The 11,099-nt window shown below is 42.4% G+C and overlaps 1 protein-coding gene across 1 annotated transcript in view; it reads left to right on the top strand.

Moving 5' to 3' along the window:
• The window catches only part of LOC139172296 (SUN domain-containing protein 1-like), a 50,352-nt gene that overhangs the window by 32,382 nt on the left and 6,871 nt on the right, over window positions 1–11,099 (top strand). Inside the window, 7 exon segments of the mRNA XM_070761261.1 lie at window positions 420–565; window positions 2,473–2,709; window positions 4,164–4,247; window positions 5,640–5,683; window positions 7,579–7,717; window positions 9,118–9,372; window positions 10,538–10,622. Of these exon segments, the coding sequence (XP_070617362.1) occupies window positions 420–565; window positions 2,473–2,709; window positions 4,164–4,247; window positions 5,640–5,683; window positions 7,579–7,717; window positions 9,118–9,372; window positions 10,538–10,622 (990 nt within the window).

Consider the following 11,099-nt stretch of genomic DNA (forward strand, 5'->3'; position numbering starts at 1 on the left):
CAACGTCCTTCCTATCAATGGCGTCTTCAGCTTCAACCACAACAACACAAGAGCGCACAAGAGATACAAACTTAATGTAAACCGCTCTAAACTCGACTGCAGGATATACGACTTTAGTAACTAAGAAATTGATGCCTGGAACTCACTACCAGACTCTGTAGTATCATCTCCTAATCCCTAAATCTTTCCCCTGAGACTATCCACTGTTGACCTCTCCCGGTTCCTAAGAGGTCAGTAAGGGGCGTGCATAAGTGCACCAGCGTGCCTTCCGTCCCCTGTCCTAATGTTTCTTTTTTACTAGTATCATGTATATGAATATTATTATATCTTTCTATACCACCAATGTGTACTTGACCAAACAAACAAATAAATAAAAATAAATTAATGAATGTTTCCTCTTCACCGCATTGTTGTTTCAGGTTTATGGTGCTGGGGTTCCGAAAATTTCCTTTCATTGTTACCAGCTTTGAAATGGACAAGCTTAGTCAGAGTGACCAGGCGGGAAGACTCTGTAAGAAGAGTTGCACCTGAACCTCCTCCAGGGCCCGCTGGTCAGTTTTCAGAGGTAAGCTTGGCCAACCCTGACGTCCAATTTCTTAATGTCTTAAGACCACAAGGGCAAACCTATGGCACGTTGGGGGGGGGGTGCACACATGTACAGTGGAAAGGGCATTGCATTGTGGGTGTGAGCACACACGCCCACGCATGTTCTATTGCGTGTGCAAACATTATTTTGCCACCTGAGCAAAAAACGGTTCACCATCACTGTCTTAAAAACTTTAGGGAAACTCTGCCGCCTTGCTAGAGGTTTTTTTTTTGAGCCCATCATTTATTATTCATTTATTTATTAATCAGATTTGTATGCCGCCCCTCTCCGCAGACTCGGGGCGGCTCACAGCAATAATAATACAATGTAAACAAATCTAATATTTAAGTTAATTTAAAACCCCAATTTAGAAACCAATCATACACACTAACATACCATGCATAAATTTTATATGCCTAGGGGGAGGGAAAGTCTCAATTCCCCCATGCCTGATGACAGAGGTGGGTTTTAAGGAGCTTACGAAAGGCTAGGAGGGTGGGGGCAACTCTGATATCTGGGGGGAGTTGGTTCCAAAGGGCCGGGGCCGCCACAGAGAAGGCTCTTCCCCTGGGTCCCGCCAAGCGACATTGTTTAGTTGACGGGACCCGGAGAAGACCAACTCTGTGGGACCTAACTGGTCGCTGGGATTCGTGCGGCAGAAGGCGGTCCCGGAGATATTCTGGTCCGGTGCCATGAAGGGCTTTATCATAACTTCAAGCAGGGGCAAGGTTATTTTACTTCGGTTTAAGGCGATTGAGTTTCCATTTATGGAGGGCTATTTTTAAGGCTCTGCTGTTAACTGCTCAGTGCTGGCGGATGGGGTGATATAAACATGGTGTAGGTAAATAAATACTCAAATAAGCTTTAAGAGGCCAGAATTGGGCCATAGATTTTGGCCAGAAAAGCTTTGGTTTCTTTTTCCCCCACAATGGGATTTCCAAAATCTGGAATTATCTTTAAGAAAACTGTCGTTGCCTGTTTTTAGGTGGTGGAGGAATCTGGTTTTATATCAGCAAACTTTGTCTAAAGTAAATTGGGGTTTGTTGCTGCTTTTAATCCATTTTGGTTTCATTTTAATGCTTCATTCAAGTGATACTTTAAGTCAGGGCTCCTCAAACTTGGCAACTTGGCAAAAAGAGGGCGGGGAAAATATTTACTGACCCCTCACATCCTGGACACAAACTGTTTCAACTCCTACCCTCAAAACGTCGCACACCAAGACAACTAGACACAAGAACAGTTTTTTCCCGAACGCCATCACTCTACTAAACAAATAATTCCCTCAACACTGCCAGACTTTCTACTAAATCTGCACTTCTATTCTACTAGTTTTTCTCATCATTCTTATCACCCATTTCCTTCCACGTTGACTGTATGACTGTAACTTGTTGCTTCTATCCTAAGATTTTTATTAATATTGCTTCTTCATTGCTTATTTGACCCCTATGACAATCATCAAGTGTCGTACCACATGATTCTTGACAAATGTATATTTTATTTTATGTACGTTGAGAGCATATGCACCAAGACAAATTCTTTGTGTGTCCAATGACACTTGGCCAATAAAATTCTATTCTATTCTAACTTTAAGACTTGTAGTCTTCAACTCCTGGAATTCTCCAGCCAGCACTTCATAGTCTTCGGAGAGGGGCGGCATACAAATCTAATAAATTATTATTATAAATTATTATTAATTGCAATTGCATAGCATAGTTGGCTGGAGAATTCTGGGAGTTGAAGTCCAGAAGTTTTAAAGTTACCAAGTTTGGAAACCTCTGCTTTCATTTCTGGTGAAGTGATTTTATTAATGTGAGTTTATTTATGGCCGGAGGCAGTAAAAATAAATAAGCCTTTTTTCATTATTTTAAAAAAAAACCCCTTCATAGGTGACTATGAAGTTCTTTGATGCAGATCGTGTAAGTGAGCTGGAGAAACAAATAGCCCAGTTATCTGAGAGGTGGCGTCACCAGGATGAAGAATACAATAAAATGCTGCTTCTGGTCCAAAGCTTTCAGGAACAAGTCGCCCAAAGGAATGACCGAAGTGAAATGTTGATGCTGGTCAAAAACATTGTGAGCCAGCATCTTACGGAGGCCAAATCGGATGGAACAACGCACTCTGAGGTACGACTCGTGGGGAGAAGGGCAGCATACAAATCTAATTAATGATGATGATAATAATAGTAATAGTAGTAGTAATAATAATAATAATTATTATTATTATTATTATATGCACAGATTTTTATGAAAATACTATAAACTTACGAAATAGTGTGCCCACTGGAGGAAGATGTTTTTTCTAGGGCAAAAGTTTTAAGCAAGAAATTAAAGCTTGCATGAGCTGAGAATCTACATGCCATTGGACCAGAGTACCTCCGGAACCCCCTGCTACCGCACGAATACCAGCGGCCGGTAAGGTCCCACAGAGTTGGCCTTCTCCGGGTCCCATCGACTAAACAATGTCGTCTGGCGGGCCCCAGGGGAAGAGCCTTCTCTGTGGCGGCCCCGGCCCTCTGGAATCAACTCCCCCCGGAGATTAGAACCGCTCCCACCCTCCTTGTCTTCCGTAAACTACTTAAGACCCACCTATACCGCCAGGCATGGGGGATTTGAGGCATCTTTCTCCCAGACTTATTATAATTTATGTTCGGTATGTATGTGCTGTTTGGTTTTTAATTATGATAGGGTTTTTAGTTTTTTAATATTAGATTTGTGCCATTATAATATTGTTTTTATCATTGTTGTGAGCCACCCCGAATCTTCGGAGAGGGGCGGCATACAAATCTAATAAATTATTATTATTATTATTATTATTATTATTATTATTATCTAATCATTCATTTTGGCACTGTAAAGTAATTGTTTAGTAAATTATAATCGTTTGCCCTCATTCAACTCAATTATTCGACCAGATGAAACATATAAATCTATAAATTTGCCAGATTCAACATAGATCCTAATCAACTAAAGTACTTTTCACATGTGAATTTTTGGAATGATGTCATTTTGTTCCTTTGACCTAAAAGGATCGTTATCTTTCTATTTATAGAGGTTCAAGGTGAAAAAAGTTTAAAGATAGCCATTTTGTTTGTACGCTTGCAGGGTGTCCAGCAAACCTGTAAAACAGGGAAATCAGGGAATTATCAGGGAAATCGTCTGTTCTGGAAATATCAGGGAATTATCAGGGAATTCGTGAAAAAAACGGGAATTGGGGGAAAAACAAACTGTTAAAATGTTTAAAAGTCAGGGGAAAAGATCGTGCTGCCTGGCAGAGTCAAGCAAAAATGAGCATAACTATGGAAATAACTTGCTTCCTTGGCTACTGATATTTCTCCATGGCTGAGTCATTTGGTATGATGTAATCTACGACCGTGCCTTAACTAGACCGCAAGTTACAGAGAAATGTCAGGGAAATATCAGGGAATTTCAAAATGCTTTGCCCCGGACGCCCTGGCTTAACTGTCTGTGCAGTATATAAATACGGAAATAATCCTCAGTGTTTTCATGACAAAAGTGCTAGATTTTCATCATAAAGGTACTTTTTAAACAAAAAAATATATCTGTTTTTATCTTTCAAGAATTTTTTGACTTTGCATCAAGAGCACGACTGGCGCCTCGCAACTTTAGAAAGTCTTCTGGCAAAACTCTCGGAAAAATCAGAGGTAACAGTAAACTTTTTTTCCCCGTTATAATTCTAAGAATTTTACCACTCTGTATCCCTGTTACTAACCCAGCAACATCAGTCAAACCGCAATTCCGTCTGTGCTCCAGGCAGGGACGCTAAATCTTAGTGTCAGGGCTCCAAATAGCATCCGAAATTAAAGCAGAGTCTGAGCCACAGCATTCCTCAAAGGTCCAATTTATTAGCAGAGCCATGTTGGCACATGTTTGAGAAACCCGAATCTAAAGCTACGAAGTTTAGAGTCCAAATGTAAAATAATGCACTTGGGGAAAAGGAATCCTCAATCTGAGTATTGCATTGGCAGTTCTGTGTTAGCAAAAACTTCAGAAGAGAAGGATTTAGGGGTCATGATTTCTGACAGTCTCCAAATGGGTGAGCAGTGTGGTCGGGCGGTAGGAAAAGCAAGTAGGATGCTTGCTGCATAGCTAGAGGTATAACAAGCAGGAAGAGGGAGATTGTGATCCCCTTATATAGAGCGCTGGTGAGACCCCATTTGGAATACTGTGTTCAGTTCTGGAGACCTCACCTACAAAAAGATATTGACAAAATTGAACGGGTCCAAAGACGGGCTACAAGAACGGTGGAAGGTCTTAAGCATAAAACGTATCAGGAAAGACTTCATGAACTCCATCTGTATAGTCTGGAGGACAGAAGGAAAAGGGGGGACATGAGCGAAACATTTAAATATGTTAAAGGGTTAAATAAGGTTTAGGAGGGAAGTGTTTTTAATAGGAAAGTGAACACAAGAACAAGGGGGCACAATCTGAAGTTAGTTGGGGGAAAGATCAAAAGCAACATGAGAAAATATTATTTTACTGAAAGAGTAGTAGATGCTTGGAACAAACTTCCAGCAGACGTGGTTGGTAAATCCACAGTAACTGAATGTAAACATGCCTGGAATAAACATATATCCATCCTAAGATAAAATACAGGAAATAGTATAAGGGCAGACTAGATGGACCATGAGGTCTTTTTCTGCCGTCAGTCTTCTATGTTTCTATGTTTCTATTTCCTTGCTCACACACCCACAAGTTCATCACGCTGGCAAGTCATCTTCTGCCAACATGTCCGCTACTCCCATCCCCTTCCAGGCAGGTGCCCAACAAAGGATGACCTTGAGACTCTAGAAAGAATTTCTTTTGGCTACATCCCTCATGCAACAGCCCCTCCCAAATTCCCACAGCAATAATACATTCTAAAACATAAAGTGCGGCAGGCGTCCAAGTCAACGTTGGCTTCACTTGACTTCTCCAATGGAGGACTAGGTGCTGATTCCCCCCTCAGCCTCTTTATGCAACGCAGGAGGTTTCTGGAGTCTCCCTTCAATCATTCCAAGTACAGAGGAGGAAACTAATTTTGTGTTGTTTTCCAGGGCCTCCAGAAAGAATTTGAATTAACCAAAGCAAAGACAAGGAGGTACGGCTGCAACCTGTATATTGAATTGGGAACCAATAAATATTACAAAAAAAGTTGATAATATTTCTTCTTTTAAAAAAAAAAGAATGGGAGGATTTTTATTCGTGAGAATCAATGGTATGTTGGGATGGGTAGGTGGATGGATGGATGGACGGACAGACATACTTAATATAGATATACAGTGTTCCCTCGACTTTCGCGGGGGATGCGTTCCGAGACCGCCCGCGACAGTCGAATTTCCGCAAAGCAGAGGTGCAAAAGTAAATACACTATTTTTGGCTATGGACAGTATCACAAGCCTTCCCTTAACACTTTAAACCCCTAAATTACAATTTCCCATTCCCTTAGCAACCATTTAGATTATTACTCACCATGTTTATTTATTAAAGTTTATTTTAAAAAATATTTATTAAAGGCAGACAAAAGTTTAGCGATGACATATGACGTCATCGGGCGGGAAAAACCGTGGTATAGGGGGGAAAACAGCGAAGTATTTTTTGAATTAATATTTTTGAAAAACCGTGGTATAGACTTTTCGCGAAGTTTGAACCCGCGAAAATCGAGGGAACATTGTAAATACAGTGGGTGTTTCAACAGTGGAGATTTTTAACAAGAGACTAGACAACATTTGTCTAAAATTGTATATTTATTTATTTGTTTATTTATTAGATTTGTATGCCACCCTTCTCCAAGGGAGGGCCCGCTGCTTGAATAGTGGGTTGGACTAGATGACCTCCAAGGTCCCTTCCAACTCGGTTATTCTGTTAGAGTCCAGTGGTTCTCAACCTGGGGGACAGGACCCCTTTGGGGGGGGTCTATCGACCGTTTTACAGAGGTCGCCTAAGACCACAGGAAAAGACAAAATTTTCACCTGGGGTTAGAAACTAAAGCTTCTATTCTGGCACCTTGGAACATATTTTTACACTCCAACTAATCAGGTGTTTACAGCGGGGGTGTCACTCTGACCTTCCTGCCAATCAGGTTAAAGCTCTTGTGGGAGAATTAGTGCTAGACCTGTGATTGGGGGAGTCACCACAACATGAGGACCGGTATTAAAGGGTCGCAGCATTAGAAAGGTTGAGAACCACTGTAAAGAGCGAGAGAGTTGATAGACAGACAAAAAATAGGTGATAGAAGAGATAGACAAACTAGATAGATAGATGATAGAAGAACCGGTACTGACAGATATAATAATAATAATAATAATAATAATAATAATAATAATAATAATAATAATTTATTAGATTTGTATGCCGCCCCTCTCCGAAGACTCGGGGCGGCTCACAACAATAATAAAAACAGTATTACAGTAGAGCAAATCTAATATTAAAAAACATATAAAACCCTATCATTATTTTTTTTTTAAAAACCAAACAACACATTCAAACCAAACATAAAACAAAGTATAAAAGAGCCTGGGGGAAAGGTGTCTCAACTCCCCCATGCCTGGCGGTATAAGTGAGTCTTGAGTAGTAGTAGTAGTAGTAGTAGTAGTAGTAATAATAATAAAAATAATAATAATAATAATAATAATAATTTATTGGATTTGTATGCCGCCCCTAGTTTATGAAAGACTCACTTATATAGATAGACAGATGACATAGACCAGGGGTAGGCAAAGTTGGCTCTTTTGTGACTTCTGGACTTCAACTCCCAGAATTCCTGAGCCAATCATGCTAGGCCAGGAATTCTGGGAGTTGAAGTCCACATGTCACAGAAGAGCCAACTTCGCCTGTCCCTGATATAGACACACAGATTTCCCAATTTTATAACCTATGCACCCTCCATTCACTATTTAAGGTAAATAATGCTCCCTTTGTTTCGCGCAGACTCTCCTATCTCCACTTTAGCCCGCAGAGTTTGACCCCTATCGCTCTTTCTTTTCTGCTTCTCAGTGACATGGATGAGCACAGCCAGAGCCTGTTGTCCAAGATGAAGCACCTAGAACTTGAACTGGCACGTCTAAAGACAGAGCTGCTGAGTTTACAGGATGTGAAGAGCTGCTGCAACTCGATCGACGCCCTTCACCAAAAGGTGAGCTCAGAAAGGGAATGCACGAGCAATCCTGAATGAGCACGCCTTGTTCTGACATAATGTTCCAGATGGGTTCACTTTTGGAAGCCAATGACCTGGGAAGGAAGAATAATGGATTGCTTGACTTGTTTCAACATTACCCATTTTTTAATTAACCAATGGAATGTTTGTCTTCCATGGGTTAGCTGGCACATACCCAAAATAAAGATATTAGAGATTAGAGAAACATCTAAAACCTGACGGCAGAGGCAGGTTTTAAGGAGCTTGCGAAAGGCAAGGAGGGTGGGGGCTATTCTAATCTCTGGGGGGAGTTGGTTCCAGAGGGCTGGGGTCGCCACAGAGAAGGCTCTTCCCCTGGGTTCCGCCAAACGACATTGTTTAGTCGACGGGACCCAGAGAAGGCCCACTCTGTGGGACCTAACTGGTCGCTGGGATTCGTGCGGCAGAAGGCTGTGGCGAGGGGGGAGTTTGCCCAGGTTCGCCTGGTGCACCAGTTGCGGCCCTATCTGGATCGGGAGTCACTGCTCACAGTCACTCATGCCCTCATCACCTCGAGGTTCGACTACTGTAACGCTCTCTACATGGGGCTACCTCTGAAAAGTGTTCGGAAACTTCAGATCGTGCAGAATGCAGCTGCGAGAGCAATCATGGGCTTCCCTAAATATGCCCATGTCACACCAACACTCCGCAGTCTGCATTGGTTGCCGATCAGTTTCCAGTGACAATTCAAAGTGTTGGTCATCACCTATAAAGCCCTTCATGGCACCGGACCAGAATATCTCCAGGACCGCCTTCTGCCGCACGAATCCCAGCGACCAGTTAGGTCCCACAGAGTGGGTCTTCTCCAGGTCCCGTCAACTAAACAATGTCGTTTGGCGGGACCCAGGGGAAGAGCCTTCTCTGTGGCGGCCCCGGCCCTCTGGAACCAACTCCCCCCAGAGATTAGAATAGCCCCCACCCTCCTTGCCTTTCGTAAGCTCCTTAAAACCTACCTCTGCCGTCAGGCATGGGGGAACTGAGATATTCTTTCCCCCTAGGCTTCTACAATTTATGCATGGTATGTTTGTATGTATGATTGGTTTTATAACAAGGGTTTTTAGCTGTTGTAGTATTGGATTGTCACATGCTGTTTTTACCACTGTTGTTTGCCGCCCCGAGTCCATGGAGAGGGGCGGGCGGCATACAAATCCAATAAGTAAGTAGGTAGGTAGGTAGGTAGGTAGGTAGGTAGGTGGGTAGATAGATAGATAGATAGATAGATAGATAGATAGATAGATAGATAGATAGATAGATAGATAGATAGATAGATAGATAGATAGATATTGTTACCTAATCACACCTTTATTTTGCAATCAGTCGTTAAGTTGTCATACGTTTGTTGCTTTCTTTTTTACTTTTAGGTTGATGCCCAGATTAAAGAATCAATCCGGGTTATGTTTTCGGGCGATCCGAAAGGCGATTTATCAGAATCTTTGCTTCAGTGGCTAACGTCCAGATTCGTAACCAAAACAGACCTACAGGTTTTGTTGCGAGATCTGGAGATGCAAATTCTCAGGAACATCACTCTCCAGAGGTCGTTCTCAAATTCCAAGGCGGCCACAGACATCGTGACAAATGTCATCAACGAAGCTGGGATTGTAGGCATCACGGAAGCGGTAAGCTGCAGTGGGGAAGCTATTCCATGCTGTTGACTTAGCACAGAGGTGACAAACCTGCGCTCTTTTTATTTTTTTTATTAATATTTTTTATTTACAAGACTATATACGATCCCAGCAACCAGTTACGTCCCACAGAGTGGGTCTTCTCCAGGTCCCGTCAACTAAACAATGCCGCTTGGCGGGACCCAGGGGGAGAGCCTTCTCTGTGGCGGCCCCGGCCCTCTGGAACCAACTCCCCCCAGAGATTGGAATTGCCCCCACCCTCCTTGCCTTTCGTAAGCTACTTAAAACCCACCTCTGCCGCCAGGCATGGGGGAATTGAGATTCCCTTTCCCCCTAGGCCTTTACAATTTTATGCATGGTATGTCTGTATGTATGTTTGGTTTTTTATTATAATGGGTTTTAATTGTTTTTAGTATTGGATTGTTGTTATACGCTGTCTTATTATTGCTGTTAGCCGCCCCGAGTCTCCGGAGAGGGGCGGCATACAAATCCAATAAATAAATGAATAAATAATTTTTACACATCTCATGTTGTGAATGGTTCATTTTCCGGGTTTTATACATATCAATACAAATGATTGTGCCACAGAACCGGTAGTAAAAACAAATTTGAATCACACCACTACTCTGTACGTCCCCTCTTTAAAAGCTGGTTAAGATGTACAGTGTTCCCTCGCTTTTCGCGGGGGATGCGTTCCCAAGACCGCCAGCGAAAGTCAAATTTCTGCAAAGTAGAGATGCGGAAGTAAATGCACCATTTTTGGCTATGAACAGTATCACCAGCCTTCCCTTAACACTTTAAACCCCTAAATTGCAATTTTCCATTCCCTTAGCAACCATTCAGATTATTACTCACCATGTTTATTTATTAAAGTTTATTAAAAAAAAATACTTATTAAAGGCAGACGAAAGTTTGGCGATGACATATGATGTCATCGGGCGGGAAAAATCGTGGTACAGGGGGAAAAACCGCAAAGTATTTTTTAATTAATTTTTTTTTAAAAACCCGTGGTATAGACTTTCCGCAAAGTTCGAACCCGCGAAAATCGAGGGAACACTGTACAGGTGATGTTTTCCCTAGTGAAAGGAATTCTATGGTCGTTGGTGATTTATCTCAAGGCTGACTTGGACCCTCTCTCCCTCTCTCTCTCCCTTTGCAGCAAGCTCAGGTCATTGTCAACAACGCCCTGCGGCTCTACTCTCAAGACAAGACAGGCATCGTGGATTTTGCTTTGGAATCTGGAGGTGAGGGATCGAGAGTTAGGAAAGAGTTGTTTGGGTTCTTTAACAGAACAGCAGAATATCAGAGTTCAGGGGGACCTCGGAGGTCTTCCAGCCCAGCCCCTTGCTCAAGCAGGGGCACTTGCATTGCATTTTGGGGGTTGGAGCATGCATATATGCATTCACACACATGTGCGGTTTTGGTACTCAGCATCAAAAAGATTAACCATCGCTGCCCTATAACATTTCAGACAAACGGTTGTCCAGGCTTTTCTTAAGCCAAGAACGAGACTCTTTTATTTTTAAAGCTGCTGCGATGAGCAAAGCTAAAAGATCTGTGATCCATGGATGTCCAAGTGCCGCCTCTCTGTTGGTTGAGGCAGGCAGGGTTCCCTTGAGTACCATTTGTTGGGGGTCAAGGGAAAGGGAGGGTCTTGCCTTCTCTTCCTGCTCAAGATCCCCGTGGACAATTGGTGGGCCATTGTATGACGCAGAATGCTG

Source organism: Erythrolamprus reginae, chromosome 9 (genome assembly GCF_031021105.1).
Source record: "Erythrolamprus reginae isolate rEryReg1 chromosome 9, rEryReg1.hap1, whole genome shotgun sequence".
NCBI lineage: Eukaryota > Metazoa > Chordata > Lepidosauria > Squamata > Dipsadidae > Erythrolamprus > Erythrolamprus reginae.